Source organism: Anas acuta, chromosome 26 (genome assembly GCF_963932015.1).
Source record: "Anas acuta chromosome 26, bAnaAcu1.1, whole genome shotgun sequence".
In the NCBI taxonomy this organism is placed as follows: Eukaryota; Metazoa; Chordata; class Aves; order Anseriformes; family Anatidae; genus Anas; species Anas acuta.
Genome location: NC_089004.1, coordinates 4,470,702 through 4,491,369, shown reverse-complemented (window position 1 = coordinate 4,491,369; position 20,668 = coordinate 4,470,702). Strand labels below are relative to the sequence as shown.

The 20,668-nt window shown below is 62.9% G+C and overlaps 5 protein-coding genes across 7 annotated transcripts in view; 2 read left to right on the top strand and 3 right to left on the bottom strand.

Moving 5' to 3' along the window:
* Positions 1-61: 61 nt before the first annotated feature.
* Positions 62-3,189, bottom strand: REX1BD (required for excision 1-B domain containing). The gene is made up of 5 exons (XM_068661644.1): positions 3,080-3,189; positions 2,583-2,665; positions 1,186-1,390; positions 981-1,069; positions 62-635 (listed from the first exon to the last, which is right to left on the bottom strand). Exons 1-5 carry the CDS (start codon positions 3,080-3,082, stop codon positions 563-565), a joined length of 453 nt encoding a protein of 150 aa, XP_068517745.1. The 5' UTR covers positions 3,083-3,189; the 3' UTR covers positions 62-562.
* Positions 3,190-3,277: 88 nt separating this feature from the next.
* Positions 3,278-20,668, bottom strand: part of UBA52 (ubiquitin A-52 residue ribosomal protein fusion product 1) — a 113,122-nt gene continuing 95,731 nt past the window's right edge. Inside the window, exons 2-5 of the mRNA XM_068661646.1 lie at positions 3,975-4,097; positions 3,772-3,858; positions 3,571-3,673; positions 3,278-3,432 (exon numbers count right to left, since the gene is read on the bottom strand). Coding sequence (XP_068517747.1) covers positions 3,339-3,432; positions 3,571-3,673; positions 3,772-3,858; positions 3,975-4,077 — 387 coding nt within the window. The 5' untranslated portion in view covers positions 4,078-4,097 and the 3' untranslated portion in view covers positions 3,278-3,338. The remainder of the gene's footprint in view (positions 3,433-3,570; positions 3,674-3,771; positions 3,859-3,974; positions 4,098-20,668) is intronic.
* Positions 5,501-7,358, bottom strand: KXD1 (KxDL motif containing 1). Its single transcript, XM_068661643.1, has 5 exons — positions 7,340-7,358; positions 6,766-6,871; positions 6,494-6,646; positions 6,208-6,254; positions 5,501-5,841 (listed from the first exon to the last, which is right to left on the bottom strand). The coding sequence occupies exons 2-5, from the start codon at positions 6,858-6,860 to the stop codon at positions 5,606-5,608; spliced, it is 531 nt and encodes a 176-aa protein (XP_068517744.1). The 5' UTR covers positions 6,861-6,871; positions 7,340-7,358; the 3' UTR covers positions 5,501-5,605.
* On the top strand, positions 7,213-12,270 carry FKBP8 (FKBP prolyl isomerase 8). 2 transcript variants are annotated; one of them, XM_068661629.1, is made up of 9 exons: positions 7,213-7,389; positions 8,371-8,676; positions 8,796-8,965; positions 9,070-9,158; positions 9,313-9,530; positions 9,608-9,780; positions 9,882-9,959; positions 11,265-11,402; positions 11,640-12,270. In XM_068661629.1, the coding sequence occupies exons 2-9, from the start codon at positions 8,385-8,387 to the stop codon at positions 11,724-11,726; spliced, it is 1,245 nt and encodes a 414-aa protein (XP_068517730.1). In that variant the 5' UTR covers positions 7,213-7,389; positions 8,371-8,384; the 3' UTR covers positions 11,727-12,270. The 2 variants fall into 2 exon arrangements, with proteins under 2 accessions (XP_068517730.1, XP_068517729.1); XM_068661628.1 differs by lacking the exon at positions 7,213-7,389 and adding an exon at positions 7,508-7,621.
* The window catches only part of ELL (elongation factor for RNA polymerase II), a 48,498-nt gene continuing 41,183 nt past the window's right edge, over positions 13,354-20,668 (top strand). Inside the window, exon 1 of one of the 2 annotated variants that reach the window (XM_068661250.1) lies at positions 13,354-13,532. In XM_068661250.1, coding sequence (XP_068517351.1) covers positions 13,398-13,532 — 135 coding nt within the window. In that variant the 5' untranslated portion in view covers positions 13,354-13,397. Of the gene's footprint in view, positions 13,533-15,028; positions 15,086-20,668 lie in introns of those variants that run through there. The other variant, XM_068661251.1, reaches the window with a different exon arrangement.

Sequence of the window (20,668 nt, the reverse complement as noted above, 5' to 3'; positions counted from 1 at the left end):
AGCTGAGGGGTGGTGACGTTCAGGGCCCCGCCAACCCTTTAGCCCACAAACCTCAAGCCAGTTCCAAAAAGCTGCTTTTATTGGGGGGTGACCATAAAACGGGTGCTCGCAGGGTGCTGTCCCCGTGCCCGGAGCCTGCTCACGGTGGCTGTGGGGTGCGGAGAAATGCTGGGGGGCAGCTCCCGTCCCCACGGGGACCTCCAGCACCGTGGGGCTCATGGCGAGTTGTCCTGGGGGCCGTGGGATCCCCTTTTTGGGGCCATGGGATCCCTTTTTTGGGGCCATGGGTTGTGGTTTTCCTGGGTTCACAGCCCCTCTGCAGCCAGCGGAGAGCAGGAGCAGCACCAGCACCCGTGCTCAGGATCTGGGGGGACCCCCAGGAAGGGCTCTGCACCCTCCAAAAAGAGCCCGGAGCGAAGGTGCCCCCCTCACGGGGGTGCCTTGGGGGGCGCAGAGGGAGCGGGGCCGGCCGGGTGGGGGGCGCAGGGGGCGAGCGGGGCCCCCCTGGCGCGGGCAGAGCCGCGCTGCCCGGCCCCTGCAGCCGTTCCCACGGGGCCGCCCATCACTCGGCTTCTTCCGAATCGTACTTGAGGTCCTGGAGAATTTCGCTGATTGCCTCAATGGTTTTAATTAGCCTACGAGAGCGGATGGAAACTATAAATAAAGCCCATATGGAGCGTATTATCTGGGCCGCCTCGCGTTCCCCGCGCTGTTTATGAAACACTCAAGCCCGGGGAGGCCGACGGGACCGCGGCCGCGCGGCATCGCCAAACAATCCGCGGGGCTCCAAACAAGAGAAGCTTTTGAAGGCACCATCTGGGCCCCCCCCTCGGCCCCGCTGGAGGGAAGGAACCGAGGAAAAGGCCAGGATGGGGGGGCTCCCCTGAGGATGCCGGCTTGGGAAAGGGGGGTCCCCATCCCCAAAATTGGGGTAGGGGGGATGGTGGTGGGGTAGGGGGGACCCCTTCGTGCCCACCTACTTGTGCTTGAGCTCCCGCACCTCCTGCTGGTGGGCGTCCACGCCGGGCTCGTCCTGCACCCGCTGCCGTGCCAGCTGGAGCTGCGCCGTCTGTGGGGGGGACACGGAGAGGGGCTGAGAAAACCCCCCTGGGGTGGAGAAAACCCCCCTGGGGAGGAGAAAACCCCCCTGGGGAGGAGGGGGGGGTCCCAACCCCGTGCACTCACCAGCTGCAGCTTCTCCTGCTCCCGTTCCTGGAGGCGGGCGAGGTGCTGGGCCAGCTCGGGGCGGCCGTGCTGGTCCCGTAGCCGTGCCTGGAGCTGCAGGACCTCGCGGGAGATGCGGCTGAACCCCAGCGTCAGCTCGTGCACCAGCTGCCGGTAGCGCGGGAAGTCGTAGTGGGGGGCACTGCTCAGGTAAGCCCGGTGGCCTCTGGGGGAATAAAAGGAAAAAAAATAAAAAATAAAATAAAATAAAATAAAATAAAATAAAATAAAATAAAATAAAATAAAATAAAATAAAATAAAATAAAATAAAATAAAATGTCAGTGGGGTGTAATGTGAGCCACGTGGGTCCGCTCGGTGTTCCCCGTGTTCTGGTGCAGCCCCCTGCAGGGGGTTGTGTTTTGGTTTTGGGGTTGGAGGGATCCCTTTCGCTCCCCCGGAATAAATCATCCCCCGGCTGCTGCGAAAATGGGATGCAGGTGTCCGGGGCGGGCGTCCCCTGCCAGCTGGAGCTCGTCAGCAACCCCGGCAGCTTGATCCCATGGGGGTGCAGAAATAGGGAGGGGGGATTGCAGTCTGATGGGGCTGGGGGATTCCATCCCATTAGGACTGAGGGATTTATCCTGATGGGGTTGGGGGCTTCCATCCCGTAAGGGCTGGGGGATTCCACCCCATTAGGACTGAGGGATTTATCCTGATAGGGCTGGGGATTCCATCCCAATAGGGCTGGGGGATTCCATCCCTTTAAGGCTGGGGAATCCATCCCCATAGGGACAGGGGATCCATCCCATTAGGGCTGGGGAATTCCATTCCATTAGGTCTTGGGGATCCATCCTGATAGGACTTGGGGATTTCATCTCATTAGGGCTGGGGGATTTATCCCAATAGGGCTGGGGGGTTTGTCCCATTAGGGCTGGGAGCTTCCATCCCAATAGGGCTGGAAGATTCGTCCTGATAAGGCTGGGGGTTTCCACCCTGTTAGGACTGAGGGATTTATCCCGGTAGGGCTGGGGGATTCTGTCCCATTATGGCTGGGGAATCCATCCCCATAGGGCCAGGGGATTCCATCCTGATAGGGCTGGGGGATCCATCCCATTAGGGCTGGGGAATTCCATTCCATTATGTCTTGGGGAACCATCCCAATAGGACTGGGGGATTTCATCCTGATAGGACCGAGGGATTTATCCCAATAGGGTTGGGGGCTTCTGTCCCGTTAGGGCTGGGGGATTCCATCCCAATGGGGCAGGGGGATCCCACCCCGTTAGGACTGAGGGATTTATCCCGATAGGGCTGGGGGATTCCATCCCAATAGGGCCGGGGGATTCCACCCCATTAGGGTTCCACCCCATTAGGGCTTCACCACCGCTGCGAGGGCCCCGTCCCCGTTCCCATTACTCACTCCTCCAGCAGCCGGTACGCCTCCACGCGCTCTCCCTGCAGGGCGTAGAAGCGCTGCAGCAGCGCCCGCACCGCCTCGTCGGTCTGGGGAGGGGGGAAGAGAAAGGGGCGGCGGGGACGTGGGGCACCGGCCCGGTGCCCGCTCCCTCCCCGGTAACGACCCCAACCCCGGTAACGACCCCAGCGCACGGCTCCGGTACCGCAGCACCGAGGCGCCCCCCGGGGAGCTCCGTGCCCGGTTCTGGTGGGTCAGAACCGAGCGCGATCCCGGTCCGTAAGCGCGCACGGAGCACGGGACCGGGGATCAGCACCGGGACCGGGAGCACGGGACCGGGGATCGGGACCGGGAGCCACCGGAGAGGCACGGCGGAACCCGCCCCCTCTCCCCCCCCCGCCACACGGCCCGGTCCCGGTTACCCCAGGACCCTCCCAACCCCTCGGGGAACCGCTCCCGGTTCCGCTCCCGGTCCCACCCCGTTACGGCCCCGTCCCGCTCACCATGGCCCGGCCCCGGGCCCTGCTCGGCGGCGGCGGCGGAGGGCGCAGGCCCGGTAGAACCGGAGGCGGAGCGCGGCGCAGCGCGGCACCGCCGCCACCTGCAGGCACCGCCCGGCATCACCACCACCCCCCCCCTCCAGCCCCCTTTTTACACAAAACCACGACATTTCGGGGCAAAAAAACAACAGGACAGGGTGCGAACGCTGAGATGTTTTATTGGGACGGCGCCGTGGCCGCGCGGGGCCGGGCCCCAAGGGCTCTACTTGACCTTCTTCTTGGGGCGCAGGTTGTTGGTGTGGCCGCACTTCTTCTTGCGGCAGTTGACGGCGCGGGGATGGAGGCGAGCGTAGCACCTGGAAAAGGGAGCAGAGAAACATCAGCGAGGGGCAGGTGAGAGGAAAAAGGGCTGGAAAAGGGTTTTTAGGGAAAGGGACGAAGTGTGGGGAGAGCCCTGGGTGATGCGGGGGGTTTTAGGGGGGTCAGGGCCGTACTTGCGGCAGATCATTTTGTCACAGTTGTACTTCTGGGCGAGCTGCCGCAGGGAGGGCTCGATGATGCCCCCGCGCAGGCGCAGAACCAGGTGCAGGGTGGACTCTGCAAGAGAGACAAACATCAGCGGGCACCGAGGGGGGGGTGCTGGGGACCACCGGGGGGGCCCAAATCCGTGTGCAGGGCTCCTCCACCACAGGCACCTTTCTGGATGTTGTAGTCGGCGAGCGTGCGGCCATCCTCCAGCTGCTTGCCCGCGAAGATCAGCCGCTGCTGGTCAGGGGGGATCCCTGAAAAAAAAGGGGGGGGGGGGGGGGGGTGAAGGAAGCCGTTAGCACCGGGTACCGGTGGGGGAGGGAGGGGGGGGGTAACGGGGGGGGGGGGCAGGGCCGGGTGCCGCCGGTACCTTCCTTGTCCTGGATCTTGGCTTTGACGTTCTCGATCGTGTCGTTGGGCTCCACCTCCAGGGTGATGGTTTTGCCCGTCAGCGTCTTCACGAAGATCTGCATCTTGGCACCGGGGGGGGGGGGGTCTAGGAGGAGGGGGGGGGGGGGGGTTGAGGCCGCGTCACCGCCGCCCGCCCTAGGCCGAGGCCCAGCCCCCGCTCCCCTCAACCCCCGGGCCTCAACCCACGACCCTCAGGACCCGCCCCGGGCCTCATCCCACGTCCCTCGGGCACCATCCGCGCCCCTCGGGGCCCGTCCCCGACCCCCGGTGCCCCCCCGGTGCCGCCCCCCCCCCCCCCCCCCCCCCCCCCTCAGGCCCCGCAGCCCGCCCGCACCGCGCCTCGCCGCCGACAAGAGAGAGAGAGCGGAACCGGAAGCCGCCCGCTGCTACGTCACAACCGGTCCCCCCCCCCCCCCCCCCCCACGGTGCACGCATGCGCAGTGCGGAGCTGCCTCAGGGCGGCCGCGGGCCCGGTTCTTGGGCCCTGAGCACGGCCCCGGTCCCCCCCCGGTCCCTCCCGGTTCCCCCCCCCCGGTCCCCGCCGCCCTCCCGCAGCTCTAGGAGCCCCAGGGGCAGCGGCAGCCCCCCGAGCAGCAGCCCCCGAGGGGGTCCCCGCGGTCCCGGGCACGGCTAGGAGCCAAATGGGGGCCACGGCGGGGCCTGAAGTTTTTAAGTTGGTTAAATAAATAAAAATAAGTAAATAAAATAAATAAAATAAATAAATAGCATTTAAATAAATAAGTAAAAGCAGGTGTCAGGGGGCAGCCACACTGGGGATCCTCCTGAGGGGGAGGGCGCTAAACTTTTAAAGTTCATTAAAAACATAAAAATAATAATTAAAAATAAAAGTAGGTCCCAGGATCAGCCGATCTGGGGGCTTCTCCTGCGAGCCTAAACTTTTTACTAAGTTTCTTAAATAAATGAAAAATAAATAAGTAAGAACGTGCCCTGGGGGTGCCGCACACCAGGGGCTCCTCCTGGGGGTGAGGGGGGGTAAACTTTTTGTTTAAGTTGCTTAAATAAATAAAAAAATATATATACAAATCTATAAATATAGGTAAGAATAAACAAAAATAAATAAGAATATAAAAAAAATAAATAAATTAAAAAAAATAAATAGAAATAAATAAATAAAAGCAGGTCCCAGGGGGCGGCCACACTGCGGGGCTCCTCCTGGGGGAGGGCCTAAAATGTTGTTAAGTTCCTTAAATAATAAATAAATAAATACATAAATACATAAATACATAAATACATAAATAAATAAAAACAGATCCCAGACTGGCTCTTCTGTGCAAACCAAAGGCCGGGTGCCGCTGCTCTCCTGAGCACACAAATGAGGAGGGACAGGAGGTGTTTAAACCCTTTTTTTTTTTTTTTTCCTTTTTTTTTTTTACTGATCTGCCCGTTTCACGCCGTGGGGTTTATGCTACAGCGGCGGCCTGGAGGCAGAAGGGGACCCATCAGCAGGGGATCCGTCCTCCTGAGCTTTCTTCGCTCGGCCATCGCTTCCCTCTGCCCGAAATCAACGCCCGCAGGAACACGGGAATATAAATAGGGGAATAGTTCTGGGGGCCCCGCGGGGCCGTGCGCCTAGTCCAGGCCGTTGGCAGTGTCCTCGTCTGTTAGACTCTGTCCGTTCACGGCCGGGAAATCGTAGGGGCCTTGCGAGAGATCCTCGAACTCCTGGCTCATGGTGGGGGAGATGATGTCGGGGCTGGTGTCGCAGGACTCCGTGCTCTGCTCCGAGGTAGCGATGGTGGTGGTGGTGCTTTTGGGAACGGGGTCGAAGTCGTCGTCGTCTTCCAGAATGGGGGATTCGTGGATGTCTGAAAGGGAAGGGGCAGGCGTTAGTTGGGCCGCTTGGGCCACCCAAAAAAGACAGCTTCAAGAGGTGTTCCTACAGAGAATTTCCTCCTTTTTAATTCAACATTTTGCCAGCAATCCAAAGGAACTCGAAACCACTGAACTGAGCAGCCCTATATGGCTTTGGGACTTCTTACAGGGACACATAATGCTACAAAGCAGCTCCCCGGACTCTCACTGCAGCAGCCGGGCGCTGCCACGCGCCTGCTGGTCTCATCAGCTCCGTGGGGCAGCCCCAAATTCCACAACCAGCCCCAAATGTTCCTAGCAGAGGGATCCCTCCCGGGGGCACAGAGCCGAGGGGAAGCCCGGCAGAAGCCCCCACTCACTGCTGAAAGCCTCTGGGTACTGCTTGGCCAGCTTCCCTTTCAGCGTCCTGCGGGAGGAGAAGGAGAGAGCCGAGTTCACACCAAACCCTACAAATTATTCCCCTTTTCAGCCCCCCCACCTCATTCCCCTCTGTTATTTCCACTCCCCAAGCCCCCCGCTCTGAGGTCCAGCCCCCCCACCCCATGACACCACCCACGCTGGATCCCCTCGACCCACAGCGATCCCCGTGGCCGATTCCCGGGGCCGGGGGGGGGGGGGAGCCGTGGGGGGGGTCCCGGTGCCTACCGGATCCTGCGGAAGATGCTGTCCAGGTCCTTCTTCATCTCCACCAGCGTCCGGGTGTGGTGGGCGAAGCGCTCGCTCATCTGCTGCATGCGCAGGCTCGACAGGTTGTTGAAGTTGAGCAGCATCTCGTTGGTCTTCTCGAAACGGTCCAGCCTGGGGGGGCAGCGGGGAATCAGGGGGAGCCCGGACGGGTGCCCGGGACCACCGGGAACCACCGGGAGCCACCGGGTGGGGGTCCCGCAGCCCTCCCCACCCCCCCCCCCGGTACTCACATGTTCTTCTGGGCCAGGATGATGGCGTTGACGTCCTCGGCGTTCACCATGCCCAGCACCCGGCCGCAGAACACCCGGGAGGCGGTGGGCTCCATCACGGAGCCGCCTGCGGGACCGGGACCGGCACCGGGACCGGCACCGGGAACGGCACCGGGAACGGCACCGGGGCTGGGAGCGGCACCGGGAACGGCACCGGGAATGGGACTGGGATCAGGACCCGGACCGGGACCGGGAACCGAGCACCGGGAACCAGGCACCGGGACCCCCCCCCCGCAGCCCCTCCCCTCCCCCCACGCCCGGTACCGGCCCCTCCCCTCCCCCCCCGTTCCCTTCCCGGCCCCGGCCCCGGCCGCGCCTCGCTTCCGGGGTTCGGGGTCACGGCGAGCGTGACCCCGCGGCGGCGCCGTGCGTGTGCGTCACGGCGCAAGGCCGGAAGTGACGCCACCCCCCCCCCCCCTCCCGGTACCGGATCCCGGTACCGGCCCTCACGGGCGCGGAGCCCTCCGGGTCCCGGCCTAGGCCATGGAGCGGCCCTGTAGGGGCTGAGGGGATCCCTCGGCGGCTCCCTCCTCACCCCGAGCGCTCACCGGTACCGGGGCTTTGAGCGGCGGCGGCGGCTTCCCGGTGAGCCCCCCCCCCGGGGGGAGCCGAATGTGCGCTGCGGCCCCTTTAAGGCGGCGCCCTCCCCGCCCCCGCGGCGCTGACGGGCGTTGGCGCCACCCAATGGCGTGAGCGGGGCGGGCGGCGGAGGGCCAATGGGAGAGCGGGGGCGGGGCCCGAGGGGGGCGGGGGGTGGCAGCGGCGGGGGGCGCGCGGCGGCGGCCGTTGCTAGGGGGAGACCCCGGGGAGCCGCACGGTGAGGGGGGGGAGGGGGACGGGGACGGGACCGGGATCAGGGTCAGGGTCAGGGACCGGGGCCGGAGCCGGGGACCGGGACCGGGTTCAGGGACGGGGACCGGGACCGGAGCCGGTAACCGGAGATCGAGACCGGGACCGGGGGCTGGAGCCGGGGGCCCGGTACCGGAGACGGGACAGTAAAGGGGTCAGGGACCGGGGACCGTGGCCGGGGGCTGGGGGCAGGACAAGGGTCGGGGACCGGGACCGGAGCCGGTAACCGGAGATCGGGACCGGGACCGGTGCTGGGGTCGGGGGCCAGTAACCGGGGTCAGGGCCCGAGCCGGTGACCGGGGGCTGGGGCCCAGGTCAGGGACACGGACCGGGGACCAGGGACAGGACGGGGGTCGGGGACCGGGGCTGGAGCCAGTGACTGGATCCGGAACCGGGGTTAGGGCCAGGGACCGGGGACAGGACCGGGGCCTGAGCCGGGAACCAGGGCCAGGGTCAGGGACGGGGACCGGAGCCGGTGACCAGGACCGGGGTCAGGGCCAGGGAGCGGGGCCAGGCCTGGGGTTGGGGCCGGAGCCGGTGACCAGAGATTGGGAACGGGGCTGGGCGACTGCGTCCAGAACCGGGACACCTCCAGTCCCGCCCCCCCCAGCCAAGCTCTGCTCGGTTGTCCCCCACCGGGAGGCCCCGGGTCCGAGCAGCTCCCGGCTCCGTGTGCGCCTCCGCTCCCCTCGCGGTAACCGCCGTTCCCCCCCGCAGGTCGCTGCGCCGCCATGGCTTCCAGCGAGGAGGAGGCGAGCACCGGCTGCCCGGTCCCGGTGGGCACCGACACGGCCTCGTCCTGCCCGGACTCGGACCCGGACCCGGCTCCTGCTCAGTCGGACAGCACCGAGGACTTCGAGGTGCTGGAGGAGGACGAGGACGACCTGAGCGAGCTGCCACCGCTGGAGGACGTGGGGCGGGCACGGGCCCCGCCACCACCGGAGCCACCGGAGGACACCCGGTCCCCGGAGCAAGACCCGGGGGAGACCCCTGAACCCCCCCAGGAATGGCTGGACGTCTTGGGTAAGCAGCAGGAGGGCGGCAGGCACCGGGAGAGCTCAGCGCGGAGGCGGGCGAGGGCTTTTTGCCCTTCCCCTCCCGGCCCTAAAACGCCTCCGGTTTGGTTTCTCCTCCCGGGGCAGGGAACGGCTTGCTCAAGAAGAAGACGCTGGTGCCGGGCCGGGGGGCGGAGAGCCGCCCCCGCAAGGGCCAGGAGGTGACCGTCCGCCTGCGGGCAGCGCTGGAGGACGGCAGCGTGGTGGAGGAGGACCCCGGGCTCACCTTCACCTTGGGGGACTGCGACGTTTTGCAGGTGGGGCTGGGGGAAGGCAGCCCCGGGGGGGGTAATTTGGGGGCTCAGGAGCAGCTCTGCTGCTGCAAGTGTCTTTCTGCAATGTTTTTCCCCCCCCCCCCCAGGCTCTGGATCTCTGCGTGCAGCTGCTGGAGTTGGGAGAAACGGCTTTAATCATGTCGGATGCCAAGTATTGCTACGGCTCGCACGGCAGGTGAGCGGGGAGGGCACAAAACAGGGCAGAGAGGCCCCAAAAAGTGCTGTGACGGCCCCCCTCCCGGACAGCCCTCGCTCCTGGGGCTCTGATTTCCCCTCGGGGCAGCAGGCAGGCAGAGCTGAGCGCGTCTTCGTGCCCTTTCCACACGCAGGAGCCCGGACATCCCACCCAACGCCGCCCTGACGCTGGAGGTGGAGCTGCTGGAGGCTCGGGACGGCCCCGACCTGGAGCTGCTGAGCGGGAAGGAGAAGGCGGCGCTGGCAAACCGCAAACGGGAGCGGGGCAACTTCTACTACCAGCAGGCAGACTACGTGCTGGCCATCAACTCCTACGACATCGCCCTCAAGGTCATCGGCTCCAGCTCCAAAGGTAGCCACGGGGTTGATTATGGGGGCTCCCAGTGCTGCCTCCCCCTCCCCTGCAGCTCACCTCCGGGGTCTCCGCAGTTGATTTCAGCCCGGAGGAGGAGGCCGAGCTGCTGGAGGTGAAGGTGAAATGCCTCAACAACCTGGCGGCCTCGCAGCTCAAACTGGACCACTACGAGGCAGCCCTCAAATCCTGTAACCTGGTGCTGGAGCACCAGCCGGGGAACATCAAGGCGCTCTTCCGAAAAGGGAAGGTGAGGTGCTGAAGGCAAGGTGAGGCGCTGCCATCCCTCCTTTTGGGACAAGGGACGCTCCTGAGCCGTCCCCGCTCGATCCCTGCCCCGTTTCCATCCAGGTCCTGGCGCAGCAGGGCGAGTACAGGGAGGCCATCCCCATCCTAAAAGCAGCTCTGAAGCTGGAGCCTTCAAACAAGGTAAGCTGAGCGGCCCCCAGGACTCCAGCCTCACGAATGGGGTCCTCTGCACCGGGCTGAGACCCCCCAAATGTCACCAAAACGTCACCAGCCACCCCTGAGCAGGGTTGGGATAGTTTTAGGGTGAGGTCCCACGTGCCAGCACCCGGTGCTGAGCTGCTGGGTGCCTTATCTGGGCTCCTCGCTGCCCTTTGGTCCGGTTGGTAGCACAGCTCCGTGCCAGGGAGGCAGCTCCGGGTCCCTGCCAGCTCGCTCAGCAGCCCCAAGCGTGATTCACTGGGGCGGTCCCCCCCCAAAAAAAAAAAAAAAACACCACCCAGACCTCAGAGCACAGGCCAGGGCGATCTGCGGGTCAGGAATTTCCTGCCAGTTAATGATCAGCTGCTGGAGCCTCGGGGAAATCAGCCGCCTGTGCCAGCCTCAGGAAGTGGCCCCAGCAGGAGCTGTGCTCCCTGCGTGGGCTTTTTGGGGTTTTTCCACCTCTTCCTTGAGTTTTTTTTCAGCAGAATATCACAGCCCTGCGTTCCTCGCTGCCTGGAGGTCACGGGGATGACGGGGCGCTTGGTGGCCCCGCAGCACCCCCGGGGTCTGGTGGTCTGAGAGCCCTTGTGGGGTGAGATGAGAACCCCTCGGGGACGGGAGGAGGTGCTGGCGTTGGTCCCGCACCAAACCCGCGAGCTCTGGTGGTGCCTGAGCCCCTCGGTGATCCCCTTGCGCTGGCCCCGGTGTTTCGGGGAGGTGCTGGAGCCTCCCGGAGCACCGTGTCCCCAGCAGAGGGCACAGCACGGCCGTGGCACCGGAGCCACCGCCGCATCCTCGCTGCCACCGCGGGCTCGGGGCCAGCCTCGGCCCCCTGATGCCATAAAGGGAGCAGGACCCGGAGCTGTAGGACGCTGGGTCTCCCTGAGGGAGAACCTTTTCTGCCTCAATTATAGGGGAAAATCCTTTTCCTGCTGCCTGCCCTCAGCCTTGGGCTCTGCTCGCTGCTGCCAGCCTGGGGCGGCTCTGGTTGGTGACCGTGAGGGGTGGCGACACGCTCAGAGCTGGGTTTGGGGAGGAAAAGGGGAATTTGCAGCCCCAAAACGTGGCTCTGGATGGGGAGTGAAGGAGCTGTGGCTCTGGAGCAGGCGAGGAACCGCGAGTGGTGCTCAGCGCAGGGGAATGGGGCAGGATCAGGGGGACGGGGCAGGATCAGGGGAATGGGGCAGGATCAGGCCCTCGGAGCTGCTGCACGGAGCTGCTGGGACCCCAATCCCTGCCCCTCGGTGCTGATTGCCCCCATACTGTGTTTTTTCCCCCCCCCAGACCATCCACGCCGAGCTCTCCAAGCTGGTGAAGAAGCACGCGGACCAGAAGACGGTGGAGACGGAGATGTACAGGAAGATGCTCGGCAACCCCAGCGCCGGCAGCACCCCGGTCAAGTGCAAAGACAAACTGCCCTGGGTAAGGGGTGGCACTGGCGTCCCCACGGGGGGGGGACACAGCAAAGCTTTGGGGTCACCCAGGAGGTGGGGAGCACAGGGAATGGGGTTGGGGGGAGCAAACGCAGCTCTCGGCCTTTTTGGGGCCGCGTTATTGGGGCTGCTGGTTCCCACCCCACTGTCCCCGTCCCCACCCCACTGTCCCCGTCCCCACCCCGCTGTCCCCGTCCCCACCACGCTGTCCCTGTCCCCTTTGCAGTCCATCCCCTGGAAGTGGCTCTTTGGGGCGACAGCCATCGCGCTGGGCGGCGTGGCCCTGTCCGTGGTCATCGCAGCGAGGAACTGAGGACAGCAGCTCCTGGACACGTTTGGTTTTTGTTTTTTTTTTTTTCCCCCGGCCCCAAATCCCCTCCCCAGCGTCACCCAGCAGCCCCGTAACGATCCTACGGGGCCGGAGCCTCAGGTCCCAGACCCCACGGCCCCACAGCTCCACCCGGGGAGGACGCGGCGCTGCCGTGGGGCAGGGAAGAGGCTGCTGAAGGGAAAGCTGCACCAAGGGATAAGGTGGGGACGTGCCCGGGGCACACGCAATGAGATTTTTTTCCCCCCCCTCCCTCGGCAATTCCCCGGAGCGTGCAATGCCCAAAGGAAGCCAAAGAACCCCGGGGACACCACGGACACGGAGAGGGAAGCGCTGGAGCCCTCGTACCCCGGCCGGTCTTGTAGGGCCGGAGCCGTGGGGGTGTCCCCCACCCCTCCCTGCTTCACCCCGCAGCTCTCTCCAGCCCTGGGCCCCCCCATCTTCGGGTTCCAGCTCCGCTCGCAGGGGTGGAAGGCGCTGCTCCCCCCGAACCGACTGTGAACCCCCAATAAAGGACAACTCCTGCACAGCCGGGGCTCCTCCTTCCTGGCACGGGGGTGCAGAGGGGATTTTGGGGGGTGTTGGGGGGCGAGGAGGGAGCTGTGGGGTTTGTGTGACTGGGGGGGGGCTCGGGGAGGGCAGCGGATTTGTGGTTGGTGTGAAAACCCCACAGAGATGGCTTGGGGGTGCAGGCTGCCACAGGGGGAGGCCGTGTCCCCTGTCCCTTGGGGGAGGCCCTTGGCCTTTGGGGGAAGGCCGTGTCCCCTTCCCCTTAATGGAGGCCGTGTCCCCTGGGGGAGGCTGTGTCCTGTCCCCTTGGGGGGAAGCTCTGTCCCCTGTCCCTTGGGGGGAGGCCGTGTCCCCTGACCCCAGAGGGAAGCTGTTTTCCCTGTCCCCTTGGGGAGAGGCCCTGTCCCCTGGGAAGAGGCCGTGTCCCCTACCCCTTTGGGGGGAGGCCGTGTCCCTTGTGGGGTGGCTGTATCCCCTGTCCCTTGGTTGGAGGCCACGTCCCTTGGGTGAGGGCCTGTCCCTTATGGGATGCCACGTCCCCTATTCCTTAGTGAAGCCCTAACCCTTAGGAAGAGGCCGTGTCCCCTGTCCCCTAGGGGAGAGGCCGCGTCCCCTATTCCTTGGGGTGAGACCCTGGCCTTTGGGGGGAGGCCACGTCCCCGGGAGAGAGGCCGTGTCCCCTGGGGAAGGCCCCGATCCCGGAGCCCCCAGGGGACCCCCCCGGGCCCTAAAGCCGCGGCCTGCCCCCATTCCCCGAGCCTGAAGCCGAGGAGCAGCCCCACGGGCCCTGCACCCCCACCCCGCAGCGCGGAACTCCTTCCCCGCCGCCCCTCCACCCCCCTCTGCCCACCTCAACCCACCCCCCCCAGCATCCCCCGCGGCCCTCATTTACATCCCCCCTCCCTCCACCCAATCACCATCCCCTCCGCCGCCAGCCGGCGACCAATCACCTCCCTCTCCTCCCTCCTCCTCACCCTAGCAACAAGCTCGCGACCCCCCTTCCCTCCACCCTATAGGCGGAGCCAGCGGCGGGCTCATGAATAATTCACATGCTTGGGGGCGGGGCTTAAAGGAGGCGGGGTGAGGGAGGGGGGGGGGCGGGAGGCCCCGGCGGCCCGGGCGCGGAGGGGGAGAGACGGTCCCAAGATGGCGGCGCTGCAGGCGGAGCGCGGGTACGGGCTGTCCTGCGGCCGCCTGGGCCGCGGCACCCGCGTCTCCGTTTTTCACGTCAAGCTGACGGAAAGCGCCCTGCGAGCCTTCGAGAGCTACCAGGCCTCTAAGGTAAAACCCCCGGGGGTGTTTTTGGGGGGGGTTTATGAGGTATTTTTTTAATTTTTTTTTTGGAGTTTGGGGGGGGGTGAGGGGGGGGTTGTGAGGAGGAGGAGGGTGAGGAAGGCTCCGCCATGAGGCCGAGGCGCTGAGGGGGGCTTTAAGATCCCCTTCGGCCTCCTTCTCCTCCTCCTCCTCCTCGAGGGGGCCTTGGGTTGTGGGGTGAGGGGGGCGGTTCCCCTCCCCCCCCCCATGGTGTGACCCCCCCCTTATGGTGTGAGCCCCCCCCTGTGGTGCGAGCCCCCCCTTTTTGAGGGAAAATGAGGAGATTTTGGAGGTTTCGAGGGTTGGGAGGAAGGTTTTTGGGGGATTTCTGCCCCCCCCGGCTCTGTTTGAGGCCATAGGGAGGTGGGGTTGGGGGTTTTGGCCCCCCCCCCCCCTCCAAATTCTGTGTGAGGAGATGGGGGCGCGCGGCCCCCCCCCCCCGATTCTGAGGGGGTTGGGGGGGGCCTGAACGCCCTAATTCTGTGTGGGGAGATTGGAGGAACGCGGCCCCCCCCCATTCTGGGAGGGGGTGGGGGAGGTTCTGCCCCCCCCCCCCAGCTCTCTGTCAGAGGATGGGGACACCGCCCCCCCCATTTATAGGGGGAGATGTGGGGGCGATCCCATCCCTACAGGCCTGAGGGTGGGGGTGGGGCTCGTTGCCCCCCCCTCTGTGCCCTGATGGCCTTGGGGGGGGGCGCACCCCTGTCCCTGCCCCCCCAAATTGGTGTTTGAAGGGTGTCGGTGCCCCCCCACCCCCATAGGTGAGTGTTTGGGGCGTGTTGTGCCCCCCCCGGTGAGCCCTCGGTGGGGCTGGGGGGTGTCGGCGTGTGGCCCCCCCAGAAGGTGACTTGGGGGGGGGACGACACATCTCACTGCCACCCCCGGGGGCTCTTTTTGTCCCCTCTCCTCGGTGACCGTGGGGTCCCCAAATCGCTGTCACCCCCCCCTCTCGCTGTCACCCCCTCCCGAGCCCGGTGCGACGCTCCCGGGGGGGTGGGGTGGGGGGGGGCGGCTTGGTTCTGGGGCCGTATTTTGAAATTTCCAGATTGTCTCTTCCGAGAGCTTTCCTTGAACGGCGGCCAGGGAGCTGCTTCGCCGGGTAAATACGGAATAATGGCAACGCGCGGCATCTGTCGCCGCCGTGCAGCGGGGAGGAATGAGGGAGCTGTGCTTTTCAGTGCGGTTTTTGTCTTTTTTTTTTTTAATTTCCCCCCCCCCCCCTTTCCTCCTCCGATCCCGCGAGGCTGTAGCCGTCTCTTCACCTTGCCGGGGAGCTGGGGAAGGGGGGGGGGGAGCTGGGAACCCAACCCGTTTGTCATTAGCAGCGTCCTGCCTGCCAGCTTCTGTAGGATAAACCATATGTTGTCACCGCACTATTTTTAATTTGGGGTGTTGGTTACATCACGGCGCTGAATTGGGCAATCTCGGCGTGAGGACGAAGGTAATTGCCGTGCCAGGCTTTATCAACTTGGATTTTAATGAGTGTTTATCGGCGCTGCGAGGCTTCAGGAGCAATAAAGGTAGCTCGGACAGGCCGGGTTGATAGCTTTTTTTTTTAATTTTTTTTCTGAAAAATGGAAAATAAAAAAAAAAATGGGGAGAAATTCGTGAGGGAACGAGGGGAGAGCCTTTTCTTTCGGGGGAGGGAGAGTAGGAAGGCTCCAGGCAGCTGCGTTAAATATTTCGGGCGGCTATTCTGGGGCCGCGTCGCGCATGAATCGTGGTGTTTATTTTCTAAATGAAGTCTGGTCTCGGGCTCGTTTGGTGGCCGAGGGCCACTAATGAACTTTGCTTCCTTCCCCGCCGCCCAGAGGAGGAACAGGCAGAGGCTGCTGGTGATTAACTGGGCAGGAGAGGAGAAGGGCAGGGGAGCTGGCCGGTCGGGGCAGCGAACGCCGCCGCAATTAGTGGGCTGCTGAACACGCACGCTCCTGGCTCTCAGCAGCTTCTCCAGCCCCTGCTCCGCCGAGGATCTCCGTGGGCTCCCGTTTAGTTTGCTCTGCAGTAGGTAAATGGGGAAAAAAAATGGGGGAACGTCTCCAGCCGCTTGCTTGAGTTGGTTTTTGGTCTGCTCATCGTGTGTTGGGGTGACAGAAATCCAAAAAGCAGCGCCCGGCTGCTTGGGTTTAGTGCCCCTCGTGCCAGAGCGCTCGGTGTGGGGCTGTGCCCTGGGCAGAGCAGGCAGCAGGGATGTGGGGAAGCAAAATTTGTCCTCCTGAGCCTCTCCCTGCCAAAATGTCTGCGTCCCAGCGAGGAAATCCGATGGGTTTTGGTGCAGTGGTGCCTGGTGTTTGAGGACTGCGCGCTCCTCGCGGTCCGTGCGAGGTCTTTCTTCAGTGAGGGCAGGGTACCCGAAAGAAAAAAGTCATCTCGTAGCAAAAACGCCGTGGGGTTTCTTGAGGGGCCCCGCGGGAGGTCACCCACCTGCTCCTCGGGACGCTCGCAGCTTTCTGAAACCGCTCCCCCGTGGTTGTGGAGCTGAGAGCTGCGTGCTGGGAGGCTGCCCCGCTCAGCACCGGCCCCATCCCTTAACCCAAACCCGCTTCTGGCTCTCCAAGGGACCCCCTCCACCATCCCCTTCCCTTTCCTGCATCCCTTTGGGTGTCCGTGGGGGCTGTGTGGAGCCTTCCCAACTCCCCCACCCCAAAAACCAAGGCGTGATTTCTTCCCATCCCCATTTATCTGACCCCAGCTCCTGCAGTGCGGGGTGAGGGGCACAGGAACCCCTCGTGCCTCTGCCTCGTTTCCCAATTTTCCTTCTTTCCCACCCTTCAGCAGCATCCCGGGGGCCCTGCTATGGAGAAATCTTCACTCCGTGGGTGAAGCTACGCGGCGGACCTGGCTGTAGGGCCGCTGCTGCTGGCTTGGAAAAAAATCCCGGAAACCTTCCCCGGGAATTTCCCCACTTTCACCTATTTATCTAAAAAATGGGTGGCGTGGTTTAAGGAGCAGAGCTGGCGAGCCTGCACGGTGCCTTCTGGTCAAAAAGGAGCTGACGGCGGCCGCGTGCCTTTTTTCTTGTATTTAGGGCTTTATGGGGCCGGGCAGCCCCTGTGGATGCCAGATTTTGGGGGGTTATTGGGGGGCTCTGGCACCCCCGCTGTGGACAGGGTGATGCTGGAGGTGGTGCTCCCGTGCTAACTCCTCCCTGCCCCTGCCACACGAAACGTTTTGAACCACAGCCACCGCTCGGTTTGCTGGTGAACTTCGGCAGGTGCACAAATATTTATCGGGGGGTTGGGTGCAGATAACCCAAGCCCGTTGCCCCCAGGCTTTGTTAAATCAAATTTTGGAACCGTGGTGTGGCGAGCGCGGCTTCCGAGCCACCTTCCCCGCGCTTTAATCTGGCAAAAGTTCTCCCTCCAAGCCGGGGTCGAGCAGAGCCCCGAAGCTGCCGGGTTTTGTGAGGACTTTTCCAGCCTCTGCCTTTCGAGCAGGGCGCTGCGGGGGCTGCGTGGTGCCGGCCGGGGAGCTGAAAGCCTCTCGCAGGTGTCAGAGGGAGAAGCCCGAGCTGGCTTTTGAATCAGGCCTCATCGAATTTTATCTGCGGGCTCTTTGCATCACTCCTCTTTTTCCTCTAACCTGTTTTTTCCTGCCCTCTTAACTCACCCATGCCGTCGTCCGTCAGAATCGAAGCTCTTACGCCATCGGGAACATGAGCCGGTGACACGACGCGATGAATCAGCCCAGGGGAGGCTGCCCGGGGAGGAGGAAGCTCGTCGTACACGTAGGGCTCCTCGCCATCAGCACAAACGGGACAGGATATGCAGAACGAACCTTCCCCTGCTGCCCTGCCCTCCCTGAGCGAGGCAGGGGACAAAGAAACGCCTGACACGGGGCACGGGGAACGTGCCGGCCCCTGGCGCTTCCCGTTGGCTGATTTGGGGTAGCTTTTTCCCTCGCCCATGTAGCATTTAGGGCCGCCGAAATTAGAGCTTTGTCTCTGTACTTTTCAAATTGCACGGGGAAGAATTGTCTGTAATTTACATCCAAAGTGACGTACAGTTGCTATGGGATTCGGTGGCAAATTATAAACCCATTATGCTTTTTTTTTTCTTTTTTCTTTTTGTGCTGGTGGTAGCAGACTACAGAAGTAGGTCTAATTGGTGCCGTGCCAGGGGAAAATAGAAAGTTTGGGACAGAATCCCTGCGACTCAGGGTGCTTTTTTATCAGTGGGATCTGCTTTTTATCAGCAAATCGTCCGCCCTGAGAGGAGGCGATTAATCAGAGGGGTCGAGTTTGGCCTGTAAGAACTTCTTGCTCTCAACAGCTCTGGGGGAAGTGAACCTGAGGATTAACCCCTGAGATTTTTATATTTTTAAGGAGTGTTTTGGCACTCGTATCAATGGATCCAGCAGCTGGATCCTGGTGATTCCGAGGCTAAACCCGTGCTCCTGGTCAGCTCGCTCCGCAGTTGATTTCTTACTGAACTCAGACAGCACCAAAGGTGGAAATGAATCAATTTTTTACGTTGCTCTGAAGCAGGTCAGACAAAACATGTGTCAGACGCCCCCAAGGAGCAGTCAGCCCACCTCGCAGTGCCCTTTCGGGACCGGTGGGTGATCCTACAGCATCGGGCTCCTTCTGAATCCCTCCGGCCTGTCCAGTTGGGTTTTGTCATAGCGCCTCTTGGCAGAGCTCGGTGCCTGTTGAAACACCTTCCCCACACCGTGCCGGCTCCGTGGGGATGGCACGAGAGCCTCTTGCTGCTGTGCTTGATTTGGGGAAGCGTTTGGGGTCTCGTTAGCCTGCTCCACGTCGCCTGCAGAACGATTCCTGTGTGCCTGGCTCTGGCTGTGACTTGTAAAACCTCTCCAAATCCCGGCGTTTGTGCGTGGCGGGGTGGGCAGGGACAGGCCGCGTGCGTCACGCTCGTGTGTGTGTGTGTGCCAGCTAATCCGCGGGAGAAAGAGCACGTTTCGGCTGACTGAGGGGTTCTGCTGCTCACACACAGGAGGAGAGGGGGCTGCACGGGATGGGGTGGGCTTCGGAGAGGTGCTGCTAGTGGGAAATCCCGTGCCAAACACCCCGGAGAGGGAACGCACTGCCTGCTCCGGGCTCGGGGGCAAGTCCTATAACCCCCCGAAGGCTGAGCTCGAATTATTTCTGAATAATTCAGGTTGATGCCCTTTCTGGAGGCACCATTATCTGCAGCGAGCTTAATTCTGACGAGAAGAAGCTCCTGCTGACAGGGACTGTGCTAATATTTTGTCCGGGGTGCATCCAGGGGAGGCTTCTCCAGCAGCCTTGGCCAGGAGAGGAGCCTGCACTTGCTGATAAGAGTTTTCTAGAGTAGCTCAAGTGTTGCTTGGAAACGTCCAGCGTACATCAGGCAACTTCTGCACGCCGTGGTAACCCAGCATCGCCTTTTGGGGCTTTTTTTTTTTTTTTTTTCCTTAAGAGTTGTTTCTGGAGGCAGGAGGCTGGCGGTGTGCGGCGCCGCTGCAGCGGGGGAGCGGCCGTCCAAACCCCAACCCGCTCCAGCCAGGAGGCAGGCGAGCAAAAACACCGCCCCGCGCGCCTGCTCTCTCCTTTCTTTACCTTGGATTTGTGCCTTTTTAACTTCAAGAACCCAGCCTTTGCTTCTCTTGAAAAGAGGTCACCGCTTGTGAGCACGGCTCCGCTGAGCTGCCCACCTCCGCCCGCCTCCAGCCTTCCCAGCCCCACAGCTCTTAACCCTCTGCGCGGCACCGGAGCTGCCCTCGCCTTTTGGGACCGAGAGAAGACCTCAGCCTAAGGCTTTTGGGGCAAACCAAGACGTTTTCCGTGTTCACAGCCTCCTCGTGCCGTGCGTGGAACCTGTGGCTCCAGCTGTGGGCCCGGGGCATGCCTCCCACGGGAAAAGTAGGTCACCACGGGGAGAGGGCTGGCTCTGGTGGCTGCCAGCCTGATCCCAGCCTGGTGCTGCAAGCGGGGCTGGAATTGCTCTGCTGGCTTCATCAGCCACTCCGAATTGTGCCACAGGTTTCATGGCAGACAGAGATTTTGGGGGTTTACGTCCACGCGGGATGGGATTAGTGAGCGCCCTGAAACTTCCTAAGAGCAGCTCCTCGCCTAAACCTTGTAGGATTTGGCTTTTGTCAGTGCAAACATCCCCTCGGCTGCTTGGCAGGGGTATTTGGAGCCCCCTGCCCCTCAGCTGATGGGCCACCCTTGGATGAGAGGGCAGGCACCTTGGAGCAGCAGCTTGCTTCGTGTAGGCCCGATGCTGGGAGGGCACATCCAGCTAATTAGCGTCATTTAGCGAGGGCAGGCGCGCTGCTCAAAGGCCCAGCAAACCGCCCAGCAGGCTGGAAGAAACGCCAGCTCGCCCTGTGCCGTGATGCCCGGAGGATCCATATTTTTCTAAAAAAGAAGGGGAAGACGTTAATTTAATCTTCGGTCTCTGCTTTTGCTCACCGAGGGCCTGTTCCGCGACGGGCTGCGATCGATCCGTTGCGTGCCAGTTGTGGTTGCTTGAATCATATTTCCACATTTCAGTGTCTAGACTTGATGTTTGGGTGAGTTTTGTTGTACCTCTCCGGCTCCGGCGCTGATTGCAGTTGTTCTTGGCTCCCGCTTTCCACGAGCAAGCGGAGCGGGCTGCGTTCCTGCCTCCCGCAGCCCCCAAAAAGAAGGGGACGAGGGAATTGGCAGCGCCGAGCCTGCCGAGCTCTCCGTGCCACCCTTTTTCTCCCCTGGGACAATCCCAGCCCGTTCGGTGCCAGCACACCGAGGGGAAGGCTGATGGCAGGGGACAAATCTCTTCCCCCAGGTCCTTGGGCAGGATTAAAGGTGCTGTGCAAAAGGCAGGCTCTGGGTGCGGGGAGTCGGGGCCAGGAAAACCCAACGAGTGCCCGTGTTGGGAATCAAAGAGCTGAGAGTTCCTCCGAGGCTTCAAGAAGTCGACAACAACTTGGACCTAGAGGACATGGAGCTCCTGCAGGCAGGACGGGCTTCAGGAACTGCAAAAGGCAGCAGAGACTGGGGCAGAGAGGGGCGCTGAGGCTGGGCTTGGTACCGAAAATGAATCCAGACCTCCTGGTAGCCAGGACCGTGGATAAACGGAAAGAAATCACGTTGGCTGCTCGGCGTTAACCCGTGCAGCTCGCCGCAGGGAGAT